This window comes from Tenrec ecaudatus, chromosome 16 (genome assembly GCF_050624435.1).
Source record: "Tenrec ecaudatus isolate mTenEca1 chromosome 16, mTenEca1.hap1, whole genome shotgun sequence".
NCBI lineage: Eukaryota > Metazoa > Chordata > Mammalia > Afrosoricida > Tenrecidae > Tenrec > Tenrec ecaudatus.
Window position 1 is genome coordinate 96278171 of NC_134545.1, and position 25840 is coordinate 96304010.

The 25840-nt window shown below is 45.3% G+C and overlaps 1 protein-coding gene and 1 non-coding gene across 6 annotated transcripts in view; both read left to right on the forward strand.

Moving 5' to 3' along the window:
• The window catches only part of VTI1A (vesicle transport through interaction with t-SNAREs 1A), a 393311-nt gene that overhangs the window by 1082 nt on the left and 366389 nt on the right, over nucleotides 1-25840 (forward strand). For all 5 annotated transcript variants that reach the window (XM_075534598.1, XM_075534597.1, XM_075534595.1 and 2 more), the window contains exons 2-3: nucleotides 11479-11537; nucleotides 17951-18061. In XM_075534598.1, the coding sequence (XP_075390713.1) occupies nucleotides 11479-11537; nucleotides 17951-18061 (170 nt within the window). The remainder of the gene's footprint in view (nucleotides 1-11478; nucleotides 11538-17950; nucleotides 18062-25840) is intronic.
• On the forward strand, nucleotides 21975-22110 carry LOC142430086 (small nucleolar RNA SNORA21). The gene has a single exon (XR_012780561.1). It is a non-coding gene; the product is annotated as a small nucleolar RNA SNORA21 (small nucleolar RNA).

Consider the following 25840-nt stretch of genomic DNA (forward strand, 5'->3'; position numbering starts at 1 on the left):
CAAGTTTCCTTCTTGGTCGCGCAGGGAGAACAACCCAACCACATTGAATTGTTGTGAAGATGAACTGGTTTAACATTCGTGAAACCCTTTCTTTTGGGGTACCCCCTATTATGATGACTAGTATGTCTTTTCCATACCCCACCCAAGTTTCTTCTTAGGCTTCTTAAGACGTCAATAACCCAGTTTATATGTAAAACTTAGTACAGGTTAATTTTTTGTCACCTTTAGCAATTTACACCTCCCACCTGGAAGAGTGTTTTGTTTTTTTAATTTTTGACACATTTCAACTGTGTGGTGGTGGGACCCCTGACTTCCGTGGCATTTACTTACTAGGGTTGCAGGAAATGCATAACTAGATGACTGTACTCTGTGATTTTTGATCGTAGGATAGTGCTTTAGGGTTTGTTTCATTTTTCTCTAAGTAAAGAATTGTTAAGTTAGTTGCAGATGAGATTGTTACATTTTTGGCTTCCTTTTGTAATAAAAACCAACCACCACCAGACTCTTATTAGATTTGAGCTCACCCTAGTCTTGGGGCCTAAAGTGTTGAAAAGGGGGATCTCATGGATCTGTGAAAGGGATGCCATATTTAAGTCCTTAGCTGCCAACCAAAAAGTCAGTGGTTCAGACCCATTGGGCATCTCTCCTTGTGGGATAAAACTTAGTGAGCTACTTCTGTAAGATGGCAGTCTAGGAAATTCCGTGGGACAGATTGATCTGTCACTTAGGGTCGCTGTGAGTTGGACTCTACTTGATGACACATAACCACCTTGATCTGTGACCCAGTGGGAAACTTCAGTTTCCCACTTTTTTAGTCAAGCCCTTGGCTCCCAGCAGCCATTCCCAAGCTGAGTTGTCATTCCTCGCCCCACCTCTCCCTCTCCTACAGGTCAAGTGTTTATAATTTCTTCCTTTATCTCTTGTTTTTTTTCCCCCTCACCTATTTTCTGTTAATAGGGATATTACTTGAAGCGAGAATCTCTGAATTTACACCCCACTCATCTCCTGAAGGCCCGTTTAGTTCTGGAGGAGGTGGATGATGTCTTAAGGAGGTTTATGAGTCCAGGTCAGGGAACAAGCGGACAGAAGCAAGGCAGCACCTAGCACCGCGCTCTGCTGCCTCAGAGGTGTTTGTGCACAAAGTAGCTGATGACCTCCTCCCGTCATGATCCATCACCTCGCCGCTCTTCTCCACTGCCCGGGACCATCTTGAGCTCTGTTGTTGCCGGTGTTGGAGGATAGTTCCTTTTGACTTGCGTGCCGGAGCCTCCGAAGTGCAGGACTTGTGATTTCAGTTGAAGTTTCCCTCATTTGTAATTTACAAAACTGTACAGATGGTTTCCAAGAAGCAGGTTTTGTTATAGTTGGGTTTATTCTTGTCTTAATGTTTCACGGGAACCGTGTTAGTCTGGGTACATAAGAGAAACAAATCCACAGAAACTCATGTGTAAGGGAGAGTTTTATATAAAGAGTAAGTGTGCATCAAGAAAACATCTCAAACCAGTGCTGCCCAAGCCCTTAAGTCCAACATTAACCCATATGTCCAGCACCAATCCACAAAGTCCTCCTCCATCTCACAAAACACACACTATGATGCCGACTGCAGGAGGAAAGCCAAATTAGTGAGCGTGTAAGCATCTCAGCGCTGGCAGGGGTCTCCACACGGCTGCTCCAGCACCCAGGGCTGCATCGGGGTAGGTCCATGTGGCTTCTCTTTGGGGAGGTCTTGCAGGAAGTCAGCCTTGCCAGCTGAAGCAGGGAACTGGCTAAGGCAGCTGCACCCCGATCCGACCACCAGAAAGCAAGAGACCCGAGAACTCGAAAGGCGAGACTCACCGAGCCATTTATCTCTCTGCCCTTCAATTAACCCCACATGTGTTTATTGGCCAGGTTGGCACAATAAAGTAACTCGGTAACAATCTGGCAAAATACAGAGAAACCTGAAATTAAGTACTTTACAAATATAGCCGTGCCTCTCTCTATCTGCGCTATAGATATAAGGCCCACCGCAGCTGACATTTTAGGATTGAAAGCTAACACTGGGACAATGCTTGCTGAATTGAACAAATGGATCATTATGATTCTTAGAACTACAGCCATTTTCTTTTTAAGAATGATTCTGCTGACCATAAGGTCAACAGTTACACCCACCAGGTGCTCCACGGGAGAAAGATGAGTCTCTCTGCTCTAATAACAATTCACAGTCTCAGAAACTCATAGAGGCAGTTCTGCTGGGTCCAGGAGGGTTACCAGGAGTCAGAATTAACTTGATGGCAGTGAGTCATTTTTTGTTTTTATGTGTTTTCTTTACGATTTGTTTCTAATTGGTAATTAAAAAGGAAAAAGATTTAGACATCATGTAGTTCTGCATTTCATATGTGCCCAGACTGGCAGATATTCACATGTGGGGCCATGATGAAAAGTATATGTTTCACTCAAAGTACACGTGTTTCTTACCACTGAAAAGTCAAGTATTCCGGCGAAACCTTTCATAAGCCAAAGTGGTGGCAAGTGAAGATGCAATGATGCTTCATTCATCTGGGGAAAAGAACAAAACATTCCCGACACCCAGCAAGACAGGCACCAAATCAACCAGGTCGCATGTAACCTAAAAGAGCACCAGCACAGCTTATTCTCGGACACAGCGCAAAGCTATGATGGCTTGATGCTTGCAGTAGCCGCCGCACCCCCCACCCCCCCACCCCCCCGGAAGCGTAGCAACTTCCATTCATCATCTGTTATCTTTTTAGCAGCTCACTGCAAAACAAGTGCTAGTATTGCTTTCCACTTTGATTTTCTGTAAAACCAAAATGCGTCCAGTTTCTCTCTTCCACTTATGGAAAAATGTACTGCTGTAGGTCTTTTGTAAAATTAAGTGGCAAAAAGAACTTTCAAAAGGCGAGAGAATACCTGTAATTTTATTTACCTGCAATATCATTATAACCAGGCTCCTGACATCCTTAGTGTGGTAATACTCTCAATTCACTGCCTTGGAGTCAATTGTGACTCATACTGACCCCTTCTTGGGCTGTAAATCTTCATGAGAACAGAAAGCCTTATCTTTCTCCTGGGGTGCTGTTTGGTGGTGGTGCTGACCTTGTGGTTGGCAACTATGGTATAACCCACTGTGCCACCAGGGCACCCATTGTTTGGATGTGCTGCTCAACTGAAATGGACCCATTAGAGATGAGCTGTCATATGCCTGATTTACGGTTAAATATTGGAGCAAATTTGTAAACAAAGCAATTCTTGAACTTTAAAGGATTTGAAGTAGAATGGTAGTTAGGATTGATTGAAATTAATGACACTGCCTATTTGCCATGTATAATATAGTCAAGTGTTAATTCCAAGGAAAATAGAAAAGATTGACCTTTTTCAAGCTTTATGTTAGAAAGAAATTTGAATACTGTAGCATATGTTTCAAACATTAAAACAGACTGCTTTTAAACTGTTTGCTTAGTTTAGACTTACACAGTGGACGAGAAGTCTCTTTTTAGGTAATTTATACTTTTGTTACATTGTATCTGAAAATTGATAGGATGGCTGCCGTTTGATGGCGTCTGAAAAAATGAATGAGCAGAAACCTTAGCTAATATTTTATTGCTAAGATGGGAGTGAGATCTCCGGGATGCGGGAGGGATCTTTCCACACGGACGGACGGACGGACGCAGGTGCACTGCCTCTGGCAAACTCCCCTGGCAAACTCCCGAAAGGATCTTAAAGGTGCTTCTGTGGTTAGTTGTTCGCTACACTGTACAGAGCGAGAGAAGTGGATCACTTTGTAGCTGGAGTTGGAAATGTATCCAGAAGGTAGTGTATCAAGAAGGTAGTGTTGGAAATGTATCAAGAAGGTATAGCATGCCTTCAGGTTTGTGTAGAACCCCAGGTCTGCCATCTACTCCATGTGCAGTCAGTCCTTGGGCAGCTTGCTTGGTCTCCCATTCTAAGCCTTGTCACTTCCGTCTGTATAATGGGATGGGCAGGACAAAGGAGCTCCTAGTCACAACCTTACTCTTTTATACGATTCAAATGAAATCAATCGTGTAAAGCATGGCACATTCCTTGCACAGAGAAAGTGCAGGATCAATTAGCTACTGGTGGCATCACTGTTGAAAATAGCTTCCGGTGTTATCCAGGACCTGGCTGCTGCTCAGATCTTTTACTGAAGGGAGCACGGTGAGCTCCTGTCCTGCCTCTTTGCTGTGAATCTCTCTTGATGCCCACCTGCATTTTCAGGGAGGTGAGCTTCGATACTATATTGGAATTGGGCTTTCAATCCAGAAGACGGAGAAGAGTGTTAAGGGAACAAAAGTGGAAGTAGTGGGACAAGGCAGAGGCCTTTCTTGAAGGAAGTGATCCAGTACAGCTGATTGTCTGCCCCCAGCCCTGGAGGGTCTAGGACACTATCTAGACACGGCCACATGGGAAGGAGCCTTTAATGTTCTTGGCTTCTCTCTTCCCTATACATACTGGGTGTAGTCAAATCTGCCCCATGGCCAGTGGTTTGCTTGAAATACATGTGCCTCGGGAGCCTGGTCTCAAGTAGCCGTTGGGTGCTTGAAACATGCCTTGTGCTCCCTAGTGAGATGATAATATTTTGGGTGTATCGGGTTAAATCCTCAAATTAAGTACATTCTATTAAAAGTGATTTCACTTGTTTTTATGTTTTTCAATGGCGATAATTAGAAAAATGACGTATGGGTCTTGCGTTGTATTTCCTTTGCTCTAGAGAGTTAGGAGTTAAAGGGGTGGTTCTGTACCTGATTCAGAAACTCACTGCAAGGTACATCATTTGTTAGGCAGCTACACCCTGGTCTGACCATCAGAAAGCAAGAGACTCGAGAACTAGAAAGACGAGGCTCACCGAGCCATTTATCCCTTCACACTTCAATTAACCCCCATGTGTTTGTCAGCCAGGTTGACACCATAAACTAGCTACCTCAGTGATAATGTACCTGCTCATTCCTGCAGGGCAGGAAATGCGCTTCTGTGAGAATTTCACTGGGAAATTTTCATCCCAGGTACCCTCAAGTCCTGACCTTGCCCTGTGAGACGTCTGTTTGTTCCCCAAACTCAAAGAATATTTCAAAACAACAAAATTGTAGTCCAGCGGGGATGCCAAAACCTTTGTTTTGCTGTAGTGTAAATGGAAGAGGACAGCATTCTTGGGGGAAACACTAGGGAGGGGGCAGCAGTGCCTTCAGAGGTCGATAGACCTAGATAGAGGCTATGTTGAGCAACGGCCTCACATTCTGATATTTTTGTTTAGTTAAGATTTTGTTGCAATACTTTGATTTATCCACATATCTGTATTTCACATGTACATGTTCATACATACACATACACCAAGAGGGACCCGGAAGTTTAGTCATTGATATTTTTAGTAAACTAGCTTAGAATGGCTTTAAATTTCCTGAAAAATTAGGAAGATTCAAACCCTTCACGTACTCATGCCCAGTGTTCTCACATTAACACAATGGATCTCTTACAGTGATGAATCCACAGTGGTTTATTATTATTAACTCAAAACCCACGCCTCATCCAGATCTCCTTTGTTTTTGTCTAATGTCCCCTTTCTAACTCAGAGTCCTAAGACACCACATTCCATTTGGTCATCTCCTCTAGGCTGTGACAGTCCCTCAGACGTCCCTGGGTTTGGGTCACTCTGACCATCTTGAGGAGGACTGGGCCAGGGAGACTGCAGCATGTCCCTCCATGGGGACTGGTCACATGTTTTTTGCCTCATGAGTAGGCTGGGGATATGGTTTTGGTTGAGGACCACACAGAGGTAAAATCCCATTTCTTCACATCGATGGTCTGTACACTGTGTGACACTGCCCGCCTGTCAGTTGTCAGACTGTGGTGGCTTGTGTGTTGCTGTGATGCTGGAAACAAGGATGTCATTGGAATCTCAGATACCAGCAGAGTATCCAAGGTGAACAGGTTTCAGCTGAGCTTACAGGCCAAGGCCAGGCCGTGAAAAGGGAACAGGCTGTCCACTTCTGTGGGCTTGGCTCCACACGACTTCTCTTTGTTGACAATAACTTGGACCACCTGGCTGACATGGTAGTATTTGCCACCTTTCTCCACTGTAAAGCTTTCCCCAGTCTCCATTTGTATATCATCTGCCGCAGCGCCCCAGCGGCCCATCTCTCCAAAGAGCCCTGTGCCCTTTTTTGGTGGGGAGCGAATGGTATTAGAAACCAAGATCTGGACACTAGGTGTGCTTGTACATTACTGGGGTGTTACTGTGTCTAGGTGCTCTTCTCTGACAGTACAAGGTAATGAAGTGTGTATACTAACCTGTGTGTCTGCACATATCTATATATATGAACACATGCCAACTTAAAAAAAAATCTCTGGTAAACTAGATATTAGTTCATAATGATGTTTCCAGCCCTACTTAATGTGTCCTCATGGATTTTTCTGGGAGGAGCCCTGTTAATATATTTGGTTAAAAGTTGGGCTGCTAATTGCAAGGTCAGCAGTTCAAAACCACTAGCTGCTCCTTAGGAGAAAGATGAGGCTTTCTACTCCTGTAAAGAGTTACAGTCTCAGAAACCCACACAGCAGATCTGCCTTTTCTTGGATGGTCTCTACAAGTCACATTCAACTTGATGGTAGGGAGTTTTTTGTGGCCTTCATGATGAAGCTGAGCATTCTACTTCATGTAGAATCAGTAATGCTACCATGACACTTTCTAACATCAAAAGTTCCCCTATTAGCAGGTTTAATTCTAGTTCCCAGGATATGGTTTCTGCTGGTAATTTTATTTAAAAACCCTTCCACTGTGCAATGACAATACCAGGAACTAGATTCAGGGGTGCCTGACACCTTGTCCAATAATGGGAGTCTTCAAGATTGACTGAACACTTCAGGAAATATTGAGAAGACAACCTGAACATCAGACTATGCAAATACATCTGTGTCAATCATTCTGAAGCACTTCTGTTCATGTTGAGTAGGCTCTGGACAAATGCACTATGCAAAGACTTAGGTCTCTCGGTATTTATCAGGCGTCTATGGGGGGAGAAAGCGGGGAAGTTGATTGATAGGGAACATAAATGGTAAAGAGCTCAGTTTGGACATCAGCCCTCTGCCACGAGTTAGCTGTCTCTCTGTGGGGAAAAGAGTGACTCTTTCCAAGTGTGAGTGCCACAGAGAAAACAGGATAATGCGAGCCCCTCCTCGGGGCGATAGTTACACACATGGCTGTTAGTCACCGAGTTCTAAACCCCAAGAAGGTGCCATTGGTGAAGAGGATGCCGTGGGGATCGGCCAAGAGATGCTTTCTTGGGAATTACACGCAAGGACCACCAGAAAGCGTGGTAGATAGTAAGGTCATGCAATTCCACCCTTACTTTTCGCCTCACACTCTGCCCCCAAATTGTTACTCTTTAAATTCTTCTGTTATCAAGAATATACACTTCGGAGGGCCAGAGATGGACTCAGTTTTGTATTAATTTATGACAGTGCTACCATGAGGTGAATTTTACAAGAAAACAATATACTTAGATTACACCTTCCACACTATCCACTTTTAACAGCTTCTTTCCTAAACGGCTGAGCCCTGGTAGCGTAGTGTTTGTGCGTTGAACTGCTGACCACAAGGAGAAAGCTGCTCCACGGGAGAAAGACCAGGCTTTCTCCCCACAAAGAGTCACGGTCTCGGAAACCCACAGGGGCAGTTCTACCCTGTTCCTGTTATCCTGTTCAAGTGGCGCCGGCAACTCAATGGCAGTGAGTTTGAACTTAGTTTTTTTTTCTTTTGAAACCTTTTATAAAAGGTTTTTTATAAATATATATATACACACATGTATTTATATATATGTTTTATATATATTAAAGGAAACTTGCCATTTCAAGTGAACACATTTCTCCCATCCTTATTGGGACATTTTTACCCTTTTTTCCTTCAATTGCCCCGTGAGTAGCAATTACGTTGCTGAATGTTGAGCCTCATTCATTCATTAAGTACTTATCCAACACGTACCAAATATAGTTCTCTGTACTGAATATGGAAGTGGGGCAAAGGTATGCCAAGAGTAGCCCCTTCCCTCATGGAGTTGGATATGAGGAAGAAGAGAAAAATACAGGAGCGAGTTTCTTATTCCCACTGGGCCATCTAGTGGAACAGAGAGCTGCAGGAATTCAGAGTAGAGGTTGGATAGATAGAAATATATGAGGTTGTGATACAGGAGTACAGTAGACACCCAATTGCTTCTGACTGCCCAGCATTTTCCACCCTATCTGGTAACAGCACTTCCATTTTCCATTGGGCAACTACTTCCCAGGAGAGGAGAAAGTTACAGGATGGTCAGCTCAGGGTGTCAGATGCCCTAAGGTCAAGTAAGAACTAAGTAGGCCCAAGGAGTACTTACTAGTTTTTGCCAAGGAGAGGCTGTTCCTGTTAACGAGAGACCAAGAGCACACAAAGCTCCTTGATTAATGACAAACAGTGGTTCATATGGGTACAGGGGTCATAGCGTGATGTTAAGCACTTTCAGTGCCTTAAAGAAAACAAGTTCTTTCTGATAAGAAAAATATACAGTCTCATTCTTGATCTAAGAGGAGATTCTACTCTATCACAAAAATTCCAAGCGATACTTTCCAACACCTATGTGGAGATGTTTGAAGGGTTGAAAATTGCCAGAAGCAAATAAGTTTGGGGTCATTTATTAATTTTCTAATCAGGCCATATATAGATTTAAGAATGTCCCATTCTTTTCAAGAGTAGAAAATGAACCTAGTTTCTGTCTTTTTTCCAGGGAAAAATATCTTGAGGGCACACAGTAGTCCTTTTGAACAGCTACTCTTCCCTCCACCGCTCCTAGTTTGGGGGAACCAAAGGGAGAAAGCAAAGCCTGAGTATTAGCTGAGTGGAAGAGAGTTTGTACTGACGATTCGACATTCAGTGCGGATCAACCTTCCACGAGCTGGGCAGCTACTCGGGGACAGTGAGGTGGTAGTTGTTATACCCATTTCAAACTTCAGGATTTTTTAGACTTGCATATTCGTCAGTGTTCATGAGGATCAATAGGACAGAAACTTTAGAAACCAAGTAAAGAAAAAGAAATGTACTCTTCCAAGAAACCAGGTCATGACAGAGACAAACAGAATTGGTTTCTGAGTTATCTACGATGTGAAACATTCAATCTGTATCTCTCAGCTCGGTCCTTTCTAATTGCCCAGGCCATTCTCAGCCCGTGCAGATGACCTTTCTCCTTGGGGTTTGAGCATTGAAAGGCAACAGCTTCTAGACAAGTGGTTCTCAACCTTCCTCATGCTGCGACCCCTTAATACATACACTCCCTCGTTTGTGGTGACCCGCAACCTTAAAATTATTTTCGTTGCTACTTCATCACTGTCATTTTGCTACTGTTATGAATTGGGTGACCCCTGTGAAAGGGTCCTTCAACCTCCAAAGGGGTCACAACCCACAGGGGGGCCGCGAGAACCATTGCTCTAGGTTCATGTTCTTCTAAATATAAGGAGAGAGGAAAAACGTTTCCCCTAGCTCCAGAACATGGGATTATGTGTCCACCCCAACTTCCAGAACCACGTGACCAGAAAGATTGAGCTACTAGGATTGGCTTAGCTAGGATGAGATGGCCATCTCGTACCAGCTGCTGACCAGATAGGCATGGCCATCTAAAGAGATAACAACTTCCATTCATCTGTTTGCTCAATGAGAGGGATATTTTCCCCCAAACTGGGGACTGTTGCCTGAGGAGAGAAGGGTGCTAGGCAGAAAAACTACCATTAATCAATGAGTTTGATTAGCGGACCAACTAGGTTGGGTCTGTGAACAGGTGGACTGGTTGATTTGGAATTGAGTGTCAGGGAAACTTAATGAAGATAGTTAGTAGGATGTGTTTCTCCTAGAAAGGAGCGTCATTGCTAGATGTTGTAACGTAATTGTGATCAAGTGTGAATAAACAACCCACACATATACTTAGCCCTTCCCACTTTAAAGGTAATTTCACTTGGATCTGTTTAGAGTTAAAGATAATGCAATAAACCCACCCCCTTCCATTTTAGGAATAGATACCAAATCTAAAAATAAAAATTCTTTCTGACCAGGATCATCATCCACTGGGCATTATAAAATCATTGTGAAAACTTGGTTTTAAGAAACATTTTTGTATGTGGCTTTAGAGCCCTGGTCGTGTAGTGGTTAGGCATTGGGTTGGGGTCGGCAGTTCAAAACCACCAGCAGCTCCTCTGGAGAAAGACGAGGCTTCCTGCTACCCCCAATAGTTACAGTCTCGGAGACCCACAGGGTTGCTAGGGGTCAGGGTTGACTTGATGACAGTGAGGCTGAGTGTGCTTAGACCGATTCATCCCCAATGTAAGAAAACTAGAGATATAACTTCCACAGGCCACCACTGCTTTCACATAGTCTCTTTTAGAGAAGAAAACACTGGGATTCTCTTTGAATTGTTGTGACATCTCTTAATAATTCAGCTTCTCCTGAGGAGAATCATACCTTGCCAGATAGCCCAGAACCAGGAGCTCAAAGAGGTTCCTAACTCACCAGAGAATGATCCGATCAGAATTTGCCTGATTGGATAATTCTCCAATCTGATTGACAAGGAAGGGAAACACTTACAAGATTAATAGGGGACGGTTTTATTTATTTTAGTTCAGTTGTGATCTGGTTGCGAGTTGACAGACAGACAGCTTGGCCTTCCGCTCAACCACTCCTCCACGCTGTTTTGCATGGTGGTGGCCGCCATCCTCCCAGCGGCACAGCACTCTCCTCTGGGAGTTTCCATTTCCGCTGTCCTCCGGCCAGGCCCATCAGGCCTTTTGAGTCTGATCCCTGGACAACTGCTGCCCTTTTGATCTGCTGGGGCCGATTGTTCCAGAGTGCAGACCTCGCTGGTGTTACTGCTCACCGAACTTGACTCTAATTCGGCTGAGAGTTGGTCCCCGGGGTGAGCTCCGCTCCAGGCTGCAGAGGAATGAAAGGTAATAGGCTTTCTTGGCCCCACAATCTCTAGAGACCAGTAAGTAAGTGTGGTCTTTTTATGCTTTTGAACCGTGTTCGCCGTTTTCTTGTACTCTCTCCAGGCCCCGCTATGACGAGTCCTTGTAGCGCACTGGGGAGTCTTGGTCGTGGTACTTGGAGTCTGGTCTCAGGGTCCATCTGGGCCTTTGGGCTAATTATTTTCCTGCATCTTTGATTTTCTCCATTCTTTTTGTGTGTCACGGGGGCAGGGGGCCAGATACAAATAGTTATCCTCAGGTGATCACCCACAAGCTGTTAAAACCCCAATTGCTAGTCACCTAAGTGGGGTGTAGACTTCGGCTTTGTGGCCTGTGCTCCCACAGCTGACTTTGATGTCCCCCAAGAGACTCTGGTCCTGAGCCCCCAGGCCCGCTGCATCATTCCTTCCAGGTGTTTGGTGGGAAAGGTTTTAAATATTCCATTTAACCACATTCTTAGCAATGTCCTTGATATTGTTGTTCCAGATGAGAAGAAACAGATGGTTGCCAACGTGGAGAAGCAGCTTGAAGAAGCAAAAGAATTGGTATGTACAGGCTTGGTCATGTGTCTTTGCACGCAGCCAGGGCTGTTTTCGCTCCATCGGTTCTTACATTGAAGAAAACAACAGCTTCTCAGGATTTTTTTTTAACTTTTTAAATCATTAACTGGCCACTTCTAATTTTTATTTCTTTTTTAGCACTGTTCACCATAGCTACAAACCACTAATGATGAGTAACGCTCTCTGGGTACCACACATGGAGCCAGGCATCTTGTCTGCTTTCTAATATCATTTTTTTCCCCAAAAGGCCTGTGAGACAAGTCCTAGTTGCTAAGGCTGTGAAGAATCTGAGATGTGATCCTGTTGCAAGACAGTAAGGTCGTTTGACATAGTTTGGTGGCAAGCTGACAGGAGACTCCTGGGTCAGCGATGAACAGTTTTATTACTCACAGCGAAAGCTGTGTGCTGCCTGCCCACATGGCTGTGTCAGTCTCATCTCACAGGGGAGATGTGTCTGCAGTACGCTAACAGGAGAGGGACGCAGAGCCTGGGGGCCTCACCTCTGTATGGCAACCTGGGAGCAAGCCTACTTCTTGTCCCAGAGGGAGACTTCATGCACCCCTGGAGGCTGCTCCCTGAACACACAGTGCCCTACAAAGTGGCCCGGGTACATAAAGAGGGTGCCAGGACCTCACTGTGTAGAAGGCGTTCTGAGGCTTGCAAAGGGGAACTTGATGGTCCACACCCCGTAAGTAGTGGTATAAGGCACTGCGCCACGTATTGCCAAGCAAGTCCAAAGTACATTGGCTACGTCAGGAGAGACCAGTCCCTGGAGAAGGACATCATGCCTGGTCAAATATCAGGCAGGGGCAAGAGGAAGACTTTGGTAAGATGGATTGACACAGCGGCTGCACCAATGGGCTCAAACACAGGAACAATTGTGAGTGTCCTAGACAGTAACTCTTTGCAGGAGTAGAAAGTCTTATCTTTCACCCGCGAAGGGGCTAGTAGTTTCAAACTGCTGACCTTGTAGTTGGCCGCCCAGTGGGTAACCAGTGTGCACCGCCAGGGCTCCTTGCGTAAAGCGTCTGACTCTGGAAACCTGTGGGGCAGTTCTTCTTTGGCTTTGCAGGGTTCCTGTCAGTTGGAATCAACTCAGTGGTGATGGCTTGCTTCAGGGGTCCCTGGCAGTTGTTCCCCACCACACAGCAGACTTTCTGCTGTGGCATCAGGGGTGCAGGCATGGCGCTACATCACCGATCTGGCCCCTTCTCCACCGCTGGCGTGCAGCTGCTGGAACATCTGTTCTCCTCCCTGCCGGCCACGGTCACAGGGGTGGCCTGGGCTTCTCCTCTTCGCCGCTTCTCGTGTTCACCCCTTTTGAAAGTTCCCTTTCTTTTCAAGTTCGCTGGCCCTGTCCTTCGCTTCTATCCTGCTTCTTGGCCTTCCTATAAAAAGACTGACCTTTTGCATCCCCGAGTGGCTCTTCAGGTTGGCAGGCTTACCTCTGGACCTCGGATTAACTTCTTTTGTTCTTGGGCTCCTGGCGGCAGATCCGAGCTTCCAGAGTCTGTGTCCGGGTTTGGGTTTATTTGCTGGCCTTCTGCCAGAGACAGTCTGTTTGACTGAATGATTTCGACGCACTGGTTTTCTGCTCACCAAGTTTGGTTGTTTCAAACTTGCTGCTTGTAGTAGCAAGAAATACAAGGCAGGGACGCTGCAGTCATCTCCTTCATCATCTTCAGTTATTATGATATGAAAACTTCTGCCCAAGATATGTTTCTGTTTGTTTACAGATCAGAACACGAATTTGCCAATTTCTGATGACATCATTACATTATATGACCAGATGCCATGTTTTTATTTTTTTTACTTTTTGTTGTGATTTAGCTGATATACAGAGCAGTTCATGTGTTGTACATTCTACAGCTTGTGCACGTTTTGTTCCAACACATCGATTTCAACCCCCTCAATATGCCAGCTTATTCCTCTGCCTCCCAGTCTTTCCCAATCCTCTGTCCCTGGGGAAACACTGCCCTTTTGTTTCTCAAATCATTGATTATTCTAATGCAGAGATCATATGCTGTCCCTTTTTTTAAAAGATGATGTCAATATAACTTCTCTACGTTTTAAATAAGTTTTATTGGCACATAGTTCACGTGTCATACAATTTAATTTTTCAATCATATTCAGGAAATTTGTGCAATCATCATCGTATTTTCTTCAGTCAATTTCAGGATATCTTCTTCTTTCTAGTACTCATTGTTGTTAGCGCTCCTCTCCCCACCCCCAAGTTTCCTTCCTATTTCCCCTGTTTTGCCTAAAACATTTAAAAACCTCAACAGGAAAGACAGCAGAGAATGTTATAAACTTAAACAACTTTAAAATGATCAAAAGGGAGATCAAATGAAAATGACGGCATTACAATTTAACCTAACCACATAATCAACTATACAGTGGTCTCTGACAGCAAGGCTACGCACACTCCTGGAATGTGGTCAGAGGGGATTCATCAGAAGCCCAATCTGCGTGGGGACCCTGCACATGCATTTTGGGCTTCCACTGTCATTCAGAGCCTTCTGGTAGCCAGGTGTTCACAACTTAAACTCTGATACTCTCTCTCCTTTGGATTTGAGTTTTTTAATTTACAGCCCCTGGATCACACAGGGTAGCATGCTTCTTCCATGTAGTCTTAGCTGACACCTCACTTAGATGGCTGCTTGTTTAAAGTCAAGTCTTCAAGGCACCAGATGCTATTCTTTCTGATAGCTGAGCACCATCTAGTTTCTTCACCACTCTTTGCTACAGCAGCCATATCTTCAGTGATCTCTCCATGAGGGCAAGCATCAAGCAGGGTCTTGTCTTAAGAACTAAATGTTCTTAGATTGGGGCTAGAATTCAGTGTAAGCCCCAGTCCTTTCACATCAAACTCACTGCCACTGAGTGGATGCTGACTCATAGTAACCCTAATAGGACAGGGTAAACCTGGCCTGTGAGTTTCCAAGACTAACTATTTATGGGAGTAGAACCCTCCTCCCCATTGTTTTGTTTCGTTTGTGTATGTTTGTTTTTTTTTTGGTCAGGGCTGCTGGTGCTTTTGAATTGCTGGCCCTTTAGAGACGTCATCATCATTTTATGCTAGAGAACATTATCAATCATCCCCCTGGGGCACACGGCAATTCTACAGAGAATGTTATTCATTTAGTTTACTTTCCTTTTGATGAAATCTGGGATAATTTTTTGACTGTTATGATTAGTTATTATTTTACTGAACAAACTGGTTTGTGTTGATCTCAGGGACACCGTGCATCTATAATGATCATATAATTCCATTTTCTCGTGATTAGGTAAGTGGCATCACAACGTAGGACATGTGGCTATCAGCCCTGCTGCTGCCCTGTTGTTAGAGCAGCTTGCTTGTTTTTGTCTCTCTTGCCTACTTTAAAAAAAATCATTTTATTAGGGGCTCATACAACTCTTTTCACAATCCTACATATATCAATTGTGTCCAGCACATTCGTACATATGTTGCCTTCATCAGTCTCAAAACACCTGCTTTCTACTTGAGCCCTTGGTATCAGCTCCTCATTTTCCCCCTCCCTCCCTGCTCCCCCTGAACCCTTGATAATTTATAAATTATTATTTTCTTGTCATATTTTATACCATCTGACATCTCCCTCACCCACTTCTCTGCTGTCCGGCCCCCAGGGAGGAGGTTGTGTGTAGACCTTGTCATCTGTTCCCCCTTTCTCCCTCCCCTTCCCCCTTCCCTCCCGATGTCGCTACTCTCACCACTGGTCCTGAGGGGTTCCTCTGTCCTGGAGTCCCTGTGTTTCCAGTTCCTATCTGTTCTCTTGCCAACTTTTGATGTAGTTGTAAGCTTCCTAGTACAATCCCTTAAAGACAAATTCATTCTCATGGTTTTTCCACTGCATGCACTTTTGCAATGATTTCTCTCAACGACCCTGTTCCCCTTGGGTAGAACTAAGGACTTGCTGATGATGTCAGAGAAATGCTTAAAGCAATTGCTCTGCTAAGTAACTGGCTGATTGTTAGGGCTTTTTAAACATAGAAATTGATGCCTCTCCATTGAAGACTGTTGTCTGGTCTATATGCCTCTTATCATTGTTACTTAGGCTCTACCAGTGGGTAAGTCAAGCTTTTACTGATGATTAGCTTATAATGTTCATGATGAAAACGTTTTAGAATGCTCTAACATGTAAAATGTATGGCGATATTTTTGTGTGTGGGGTTTTCAGGCTTGTCCTTGGACAGTTGTTGCTTTTGTTGTTTGTTTTTAAACATCATCATCTGTTGCCATCACTGCCGGAAAACCTAATCACTGTCATTCAGTCGATTCCCACTTTCAGTGGTGCTGCGGACAAACTAGAAGTGCCCTTTGGATTCCTGAGGCTATGAGTCTTTCCAGGAGTAGACAGCCTCCTTGTTCACCCATGGAGTGGCTGGTGGGTTTGAGCCGACAGCCTCGTGGGTAGCAGCCGGTGCTTGACCTACCAGTGTCGCCAGTAGTGAATAATGTTACCGCTAATGAACATTAGCTTAGTGCTTACCAAGAAAGAGAAACTGTTCTAAGCACCTTGTAGGAATGATCACATTCAATCTTTACAGCCATCCCGGGAAGAGACACTACTTTTAGTAATACAAGGAAAATGAGGCAAAACGAAGAAGATAAACCTGTCCAAGATTACATGACCAACAAGTAGTAGAGCTTACTTTGCAAACACAGGAAGCTCACTCCATAGCTGTTGCTAGGAATCAGTATGCTAATTCTTTGTCGCCTCCCAGTGACCGATTATGTAGTATAATTGCATCAGTGTTATTTGATTACAGGTTGTTAAGAAGTGCCCTGCTGGGGCTTCAGTGAGCTTTGTGTAATTGAGCATGATAGCTTGGTATCCATTTGACTCCATATCAAACCAAACTCACTGCCATCAAGTCAATGCTGACTCATAGCCACCCCCTGTGGGTTTCCAAGACTGTATGTCGACATGGTAATAAAGGATAAGATGGTAGGCTAGGGGGATGAGATCACACGTTGCTCATATCTATATGATATTCCTAATCAGAGAAGAATGTTCCAGAAAGATTTCACTAACTCACCCAAGCTGGACTGACATTTCCTGGGGAACAGTGGTTTGGTTGTTTTACCTTCCTCTGGTTTGAGTGGTTCTGCTCAGAAGCCCAGACCAGAGTAATCGATTACCCCAAGGATGCAGTTGTGACACAGATAGGGGCCATGGAGTCAGACCCAACACTAGGTACCATAGGACAAACCACGCCCCAGTCCCATGCCATCCTGACCATAGTTGCCTGGTTTGAGTCAAGGCTACTAAACCCAATTCCCGAGGAAGCAGGCCAAAGCCTCACGGAAACTGCCCTTACAGCTGCTTGGATGATCATATCCAACCACACAATATGAGGGATTGTATCATACCACAAAATAGAGGCTAATTATACCAGTACATCATTCCAAATCTCATTGTTACATAACCACCAGACAGCCGAGAACAAGTTGACAGATAACCTTCACCATCGCAAGAGTCTACCTCTCTCTTGGCTAACCCTACACCCTTCAGGCCTGTTGGCCGTCATCAGCTATCATGTCTAACGTAAGCAAGATGAGGTTTGCTACCTTGTTTCTAAGGAGCTGTACTTCCTCTTAGACAGGGTTGTTGGTTCTTGGCAGCTCATCGTGTACTCAGTGATCTGTACCCAGACCAGAATACAGACGCATCAATTCTTCCATCTTCATTGTTCATTGTCCAGCTTTCACACAAGCATGGCCTGGGGCAGGCACATCTTAGTTACCAAAGTGACATCTTTGCCTATTAAAGAGTTTAAAGAGGTTTTTTGTGGCCGATTTGCTCCTGGCAGTATGCAGTTTGATTTCTCATCAGCTGTTTTCATGGGCTTTGATTGCGTATCCCAAGTCAACCGAAAGCCTTACTAATTGTGCTGTTTTCCTCTTTTATCATGATACTGCTTATTGGTGCAGTCAGGAAGATTTCCGGTGTGTTTGCACTGGGTGGAATCCCTGCTGAAGGCTGCAGTCTGTGAGCTTGGCCAATAAGAGCTTCGGCCTCTCTTTACTGTGGCAAAGCCACACTGTGTCTTTTGCGTGACGCAGGTTTTATCAAGGCTTCCTCCGATCCTGATGCCATGTTCTTCTCCATGGAGCTTCTCAGGGGGTTACATATCATACATGTGCTTCACAAGACATTCCCGGAAAATTGTCATTCTCCTTGTGACCATTCACTGTTGAACTAATTAAAAATCAACGGCCAAAGTCATCTAGAGCTCTTTGGCCGTGACCACTTAGCTCCCTCGGCGTGGCTGCTCAAATGAAGCGTAGAATGAGATCAGGTCCACTCTGCATGTCTGGTCTGGTAAGGAGTAAGCATGTGCTTTCAATCATGTCTCCCTGTCACCCTCTCCAGCTGGAGCAGATGGATTTGGAAGTCCGGGAGATCCCACCCCAAAGTCGCGGAATGTACAGCAACAGAATGAGAAGCTATAAGCAAGAAATGGGAAAACTTGAAACAGATTTTGTGAGTCAAATTTCATTCTTTGTCTTACTCTGACTGGCTTTTAAACTGACTTTTCATTTATGCTTTTGATTGTTTCTTCAATCAGCATTAAATGCCGAGTCTTGAGGGCTGTGTTCACGAGACAAGCAGCAGCTGTCACTGCTTAAAAACTAGAGCTCTCCAGCTCGAGGATAGAACTGGCTCACGAGGGAATTTCAGGCATGTTGGAGTCAAGGCTCACAAATAAATCCCAGTCGCACAGTCTGGCTGGTTGGTGGTCTTTCACATCGATGGAGGATTTTGAGACGCAACCCCTGGCCTACAAAACTTGCAGGCGTCAAGGGGCCGACCGCTCATGGGTGGACTCGAGGGGCTCCTGACCCTCTGGAAAATGCACTAGCATTTGGGGTCTATGTGCTTCCGTGCATCCCCCCTCCCTCCACCCGAAGCTAGGGTTATAGGCATCATTAGATGCTAACTACGCACCCCTCCACCACACACAAGCCAGTTGAAAACCATGATTCATACACGCGATCAAGTATATGGATTCCCCCACAAGAGTGTGTCTAGCTTTCTCTTCCCACTGCTGCAGCTTTCCACCGGACCCGTGTACAGCAGGATGATGGTCTACACTGAAAAGTGTCATGTTGTGAAGCAATTAGAAGTGACGGGAACAGAAACGACAGAGCCAGGGAAAGCCGACAGAGGCAGGGAAAGCCGACAGAGGCAGGGAAAGCCGGCAGAAGCAGGGAAAGCCGGCAGAAGCAGGGAAAGCCGACAGAGCCAGGGAAAGCCGACAGAGGCAGGGAAAGCCGGCAGGGGCAGGGAAAGCCGGCAGAGGCAGGGAAAGCCAGCAGAGGCAGGGAAAGCCGGCAGTGGCAGGGAAAGCCGACAGAGGCAGGGAAAGCCGACAGAGGCAGGGAAAGCCGACAGAGGCAGGGAAGCCGACAGAGGCAGGGAAAGCCGACAGAGCCAGGGAAAGCACCGAGCTCTGTGTGTGCGAGGGACCCGGAGGTCAGGAATGGCAGGCGTGCCATTCGTCTGTGGTAGGAAACCTGGGGTACAAGTCCATAAGGAGAGCTCACAACAGTCCCAGTTCCTGCCATTGATGTGATTCCGAACCAGGACGGCTGTGTAGGATGGAGAACTGTCTCTGCATACTTCTGAGGCTGGACGTCTTTATGGGAGCTGAAGTCTCATCTTCCTCCCAGGGACCGGCTACTGGGTTGGAATCAGGATCTATGATTTCCCCTTCTTTAGTCCATATTTTGCTTGGGGAGGCTGCACATTGTGGACGATTCTTGCTCTTTCTCTCACTGCCCTCGAGTCGATGCCAGCTCGTAGAAAACGGGCTGCCTGTTTCTTTATTATGAGGTCAGCAGCACAGGACTGAGAGCGGACATTTCTCCCGGGGGGTGGAAGTCGGTTGATTTTCAGTTCTGCATACTTATTTATATCTTCTGGGGTCATTTCCTGAGACGTCAAGGTGGGTGCTTTCAGCAACTTGCACACAATTGACATGTTACACTTGGTTCTACCACAAAGAGCAACGACGAGGAACACTAGCCTCCATAGGGGCCAACATTCAGAAAATACACTGGACTGCCTAAATTCTGCGCCAGTAAAATGGAGTGTTTTCCAGTTCTACTCTGTTCTACGGGGTCGCTATAATTCAGGATCGAGTCCGGGGCAGCGGGGTTAAGGTATTAGTTTGTTGTTTTCCTTGAATTTTCTGTGTGAAGGTTTAGAAATACAGATGACTGGCCTGTGTGATATGGCCTCGGTTCCTCACACATAAAGATTTATCAAGATTAGTTTAGTTTGCTTACTTCAATTTAGAAACTCTTTTCCAGAGACTTTTCTCTTGGGTCCTAGGAAATTAGACTAGTTTGAGTATGTTCTTCTTAAAATGCTTTCAGAAATTAAATTACTTCTGTAGTGTACTAGAAGTTACGTATTTAGAAGTTACGTATTGCGTGCAGTCTTCAGTCTTTGTTTGGTTTTATTTTTATTTCCTGAAGAGTCTAATCTTGGGTAGAGTTCTTTACTTACTTTTGGATGGTGTGCTTAGACAAGTATTTATCTCCAGAGTGTAGATTTTATCCAGAAGAGAGATGGAACGAGCAATTCTGACCTAATATATTTGTCCCCTGGGACGCAGTTAAAAATCGATGTGTTTTCACGCGCCAGAGGGCTTCAGAAATTGTGAGAAAAGTGGAATGAAAAGATGATGGCATTTCACATGAGCTTTTTGGAAACCAAAGCCCCACTGTGTCAGGAAACATCTTTCCTCGGCACCACCAGTTCCTATTGTTAGCGATTTGCGGTGTTCAGAGGACTGGTACGGACATTACTCCATCTTGCTGTGTCCAGAATGGGCAAACAGGTGGGGTTTATTGTCCTCGGTTCACTCAGGAGGGGGCGCAGGGGCTCCGTGGCACGAGGAGTTTGTTCAGCATTCTATCTCGAGTGGTCTTCCCTGTTGGGTGCCGGTCTGGGTGCTGGGATAGAGCTGTGAACAAGGCAGATAATGCTCTTGCTCCTACGGAACTTAAATTCCAGGAGGGAAGGCAATAAGCAACTAAACAAACTGAACGAGACACAGAGTATATAGTTTATCATGCACGTGTGGAGAGTTGCTGGTTCCAACTTATGGCGATCTACAGGTGACGGTAGGGTGTGTGGCCTGCCCGTGTGCCATGTCCACGCCTGAGTCTATTATTGAGGTCTCCACAGAGCAACAGACCCCAGGCGGCTGCTCTCCAGCTGCAGTAATGGACTAATAAGCAGAGAATGGGTGGAGACAGTCTGAGCTTTGAAGACATCCAAGTTCACTGAGCGATGGTCACGCCGCCAAACAATGCGGATGCAAGAATTTTTCTTGGATAGTTGGAGCAGGAACTAAAAGATATGAAATCATAATTGGGTGAGAAACAACCAGGGGAGCCCAAAGCAGGGTATATCTAAGAGTGGGGACTTGCAGGGACGAGGTGGCACGTGTGACGAATAACTTGAGTGGTTAGGGTACATAGTTGCACATTTTCTTCATGCTCTGCAGTTCAGTGCACGGAGGTCACAGGCCCATGGGCAGGGCAGGGCAGGGTTTTCTGGTAATCTGCTCTAAAACTGATTTTCTCAACCATGCCCTTCCTAGAGGCTCATTGTGAAGGTTTATCAATACGCTATGTATAAATAGCCTTTGGAGGGCAGGGGGAAGACCAGGAGTGGAGGGGAGGAAGGGGGAACTTATTGTGAGACACATAACTGCACCCACCACCCCAGGGGGAAGGACAACAGAAACCATGGGGCAAGAGAGACAGCGGTCAGTGTGAGATATGAAAATAATAAGAATGTATAATTTATCAAGGGTTCACGAGGGTGGCAGGGAGGAAGAGGACCTGACACAAAGAGCGCAGTAGAAAATAAATGTCTAGGAAATAATGATGGCAACATCTGTACAAATGTGCTTGATACAGTTGATGTGCGGATTGTTACAAGAGCTGGAAGAAACCCCAGTGAACTATTTGTGTGTTTGTTTTTAAAGCTCCTTTAGGTCTGAGCAATTGCTTCTTGCATCTGTGTAATCAAGACCCCCTGGGATGCAGTGTGACTTCCTGCACCCACCAGAGCTCAGAGGAAAAGAATGCCTTTCTGTAGGCAATGTATATGGTTAGGTAGGAGCCCCATGATGGAATGGGCTGTGCATCGGGCTGTTGATCCCATGGTCAGCAGTTTGAACCCAGCAGGGTCTCTGAGGGAGGAAAGTGAGACTGAATGCTCCTGAAAGGTTTATAGTCTCGAAACGCCCCTGGAGCAGTTCTACCATGGTCCTGTAGGGCCGCTCGGAGTGGGTTTGTTTGCTTTACATGGTTAGGTCAGCATCAAGATAGAGGAATTGCTGTGAGAAAAGGCAGCTTTAAAAATTCACCAGGGCCCCCTTTTATAAGCACTCATTGGGCCTTTTGCCAGTGACCCACTGAGCCGTCAAAAGGGGCAGATTAAAAAACACCACTTATGGGTGAAGCGGCAACATCTCGTGTTGTTCAGCTTCAATCAGTGATGTGACAAAATAAAAAAATAAAAATCCACCAGAGAATCTAGACTGATGTGAAGACGTTAAAAGGGAGTTAAGGGCCTGCTTTCAGAATGCTCGCTCCCCACACACCAGTGCCTCTGATTGTAGACTCGTGCACAGCACTTGTGTTGATCCCCGCATTGAGGGTTGCTCTTGTTTCTGCGGATCCCCCTCTGGCCCAAACACGCTGGCCTTTCCTAGTGATGCTCTTTCCCTCATGATGTGTCCAAGAAACAAGAAACTGACATTAAGGCTCGCATCCTCCCTTCTAAGGAGCCTTCTGGTTGCATCTCTTCTAAGACTCGTATGTTTGTTCCTGTGGAACCCCGATGGTGTAGTGGTTCTGTGTGGGGCTGCGATCCGCATGGTCAGCATGTCTCTACCGCCAGCCGCTCCTTGGGAGAAAGATGGGGCTTTCTACTCCTGTGAACAGTTCCCGTCGCAAGCTCCCACAGGAGGCTCACTCTGAGTCAGCATCGACTCGATGGCAGCGAGTTTGGTTTGGGGTTTGTGTCCGGTTGTCCGTAGGATAGCCAGTGTTCTTCATTAATCCCACAATTTGAATGCGTCAATTCTCCAGTGATTGCAAGCCCCCAAGGCACTTGAAATGACCACACACGCGCATGCTCATCATAAAGAAGTATTGCTACAGAATCAAAGGAACCTGCTTCAAACAAAAGTATCAAAATGTGAAGCTTTTATTTCTCAACATATGCTGACCCGAGGTCTTTATGTTTCTGAAGGCAATGTTTCTAGCTCTCTAATCCTTCCCTAAATAATTCAGTGCTTCGATTTATACTTAATCCAAACAATAGGTGGTCCCATTTATATATATTTAATTTGGGGAACAAAAAGACATCTGAAGGGACAGATCAGGAGTGTAGTTTGGATGGAGAATGGTTTCCGAAGGAAAGGCTTGTCAGGCGGCTCCTGCCAGCCTGGAAGAATAGGCAGGGTGCATCATGGTGATGGAAAAAATGCCTTGGCCCACCTTTCCTGGCCTTTCCCTCACAAGTGTGGTTTTCCATGTTCTTAAATGTTCTTCCTCGTAAGCCAGGGATTACTCTGTGTCCTTCAAGAAAACCTAGCAAAGTTACCCCCAAAGTCAGCTGCCATACCTCTGAGCTGACCTCTGTGTCTTGAGTGTCACTGGTCCAGCACGTCATCTCAGGAGCCACTGTTTAGACTGGGCTTTTTTTTTTTTTAATGAAGAAGACACCCTGACAAGGCTTAAGACCAGTGAATTGCTGAGAGAACCTGTCTGCAGTCGCCCGCTAGTGGTACAGACACTTTGAAATTCATTTTGTTTGGTATACACAGTCATGTAGGCAGAGGAACCTTAGTCCTTTGACTAAGGTTTGTTTTCCAGCAGTGCTAAGCCCCTGGAGAGCCACAGTCAGGGTGGGGCGGCGGCTTTTCCCTGAGTGGGAACGGTAGGGGTGGGTGTCGTTTCCTCCTTCAGTATCGGTGGGATGTCAGGGAGGTGATGTGGGGGCCTGTCAGAATGCCAGTGCTCTAGGACAGCGGTTCGCAACCTGTGAGTCATGACCCCTTTGGGGGTCGAATGATCCTCTCACAGGTATCACCTAAGACCATCGGAAAACACATAAATATATCACAAGATGTAATTACATATTGTTTTGTAATTAATCACTATGCTTTATATTTAAAATGTTAAATTTGTAACAATGAAAAGACATCCTGCATATCAGATATTTACATTACGATTCATAACAGTAGCAAAATTGCAGTTATGAAGTAGGAAGGGAAATAATGTTAAGCTTGGGGGTCACCACAACATGAGGGACTGTCTGAAAGAGCGGCGGCATGTAATTAATGATGGTTTTGTTTTTCAAGTTTAAGATTATGGTTTGCTTCTAGAGAATACCAACCAGCAACAAACCCTCTAAACTTTTATAAAGTGTTTTGACTAAGACTGGGTAAGAAAGCCAAAGAAAGGAATAAGGAGATTACCAAGTTACAGGTCCCTGGTGTGTGGAATCCTTTTTACCATCCGGCTGATATTGTACTATGGTGAGTAGCACCATCTTGTGGTGGAATTATGTCACTGCACATTTCTTTCTTTCCTTTTTTATTGTCTTTCTCAGTAACCATGGTGAACTTCCTAAGTTGCAGACACACAGAGCAAAGGATTTGGGATAGAGGATTCCCGTGTAAGGACAGTCAGACAGAGCGGTTTAGCCCCCATCTGGAGTTCACCTCGCTCTCCTTTGGCTCAGGCTATGTGATGTGATTGATAGCACCTGGAACTGCGCGTCTACATCAGAGACGGGCACGTCTAGTGACAGTCTCAGCAGTGAGGCTGGAAACCCAGCTCCCTGCACACCACCTGAGTTGGTCCCTTCGGTCAGGGTTAAAGAGCTGGGCGTGTTTGCTGCTGCCGCCTGTACTCCCTCTTTCACTAGGTGAATGGGCACCTTGAGGCTCTGAGTCTCCCAGTCCCCAGTCTCCTTCTGTAACGGGCTGCGGTGGCCCGGAGAAGTGAAGTGAGAGACACACACCTTCTCCTTTTTGAGTTTCTGTGAAAAGTCAAGAGCTTAATGCTTCTGTTTACATTTGATCTTTTCTGGACTTCTGTGCCTTCCTGGGGTGTTTTACTTCTGTCTCTCTGGAAGCCATCAAGAATGAGGAAAGTGGGTCTGAGAGGCTTGGCTCGGCTCAACAGAAATGCTCTCATTGTTTCCTGGTTGCGGGGACATACCGTATATCCTCGAGTATAAGCCGAGTTTTCCAGCACATTTTTAATGCAGCATTTGTGGTAAAATTAGGTGCCTCGGCTGACATTCGGGTCCGCTTATACTCGAGGATATATGGGTAGTGCCTTCCAAACAGAAGGGAGAAAGGCAGGCTGGCCAGGGGCACCCCAGAAATGGATGCATGGTCACTATAAGCACTTAGTAAACGGCCTGACATTAAGAATGACCCGTTACCTTCGTTGTTTAATTCTGGGTGGAAACAATCCCTGCGCGTTACAGACCATTCTGAAAGTGCACAACCGCCGACACCTCATTCTACATTTGGCCTATCCCTTCCGGTTTTCCCTTTCCCTCTTTCTTGCATAATGTACGGTTTTATTTTACATAATAGTGATCCTTCTCCATCCATCCACTTTGTTCCCCTTTTCTTGTCTTTTTCTGTCTTAACACAAGATTATCATCTGGGTGTTTTCCATGCCTAGAAAGTCTTCTTCTTTTTAACAGTTTTATGGGCACTTAATCCCCATATCACATAATGCAGTAGTTCCATCATATCAAGAAGAGTTGTACAGTCATTACCACAACCCATTTTAGAACCTTTTCTCACAACCCCCATGTTTCAATCAGTTTTAAAATAAGTGTGTAATCACCATCAGTTCTAGAGAGTACTCCCTCTCCCCTCCCACATGCACTGTTTGCTCCCCAACCTCCTCACCGTCCCTGTCTTCCACCCCTCACACCGTCTCCCCTATGAAGCCTTGCATCAGTTCTTAGCTCTGCCTTTACGCCTTCTGTGCTTTGCAAACTGGCAAACCCAACAGAAACAGGGAAAAAATGAGTGGTAAGGATAAAATAATAATAATACAGATATAAACATATAAATAGTGTGTAATTAAAAAAAGACCACCATGAATATTTAAAAGGCCAGGGAAAAAATTTTTTCATGGAACAAGCAAGAAATACTTGCACTTAGAAGAATCTTGTGGGGGATCTGGCAGTTACTTATTC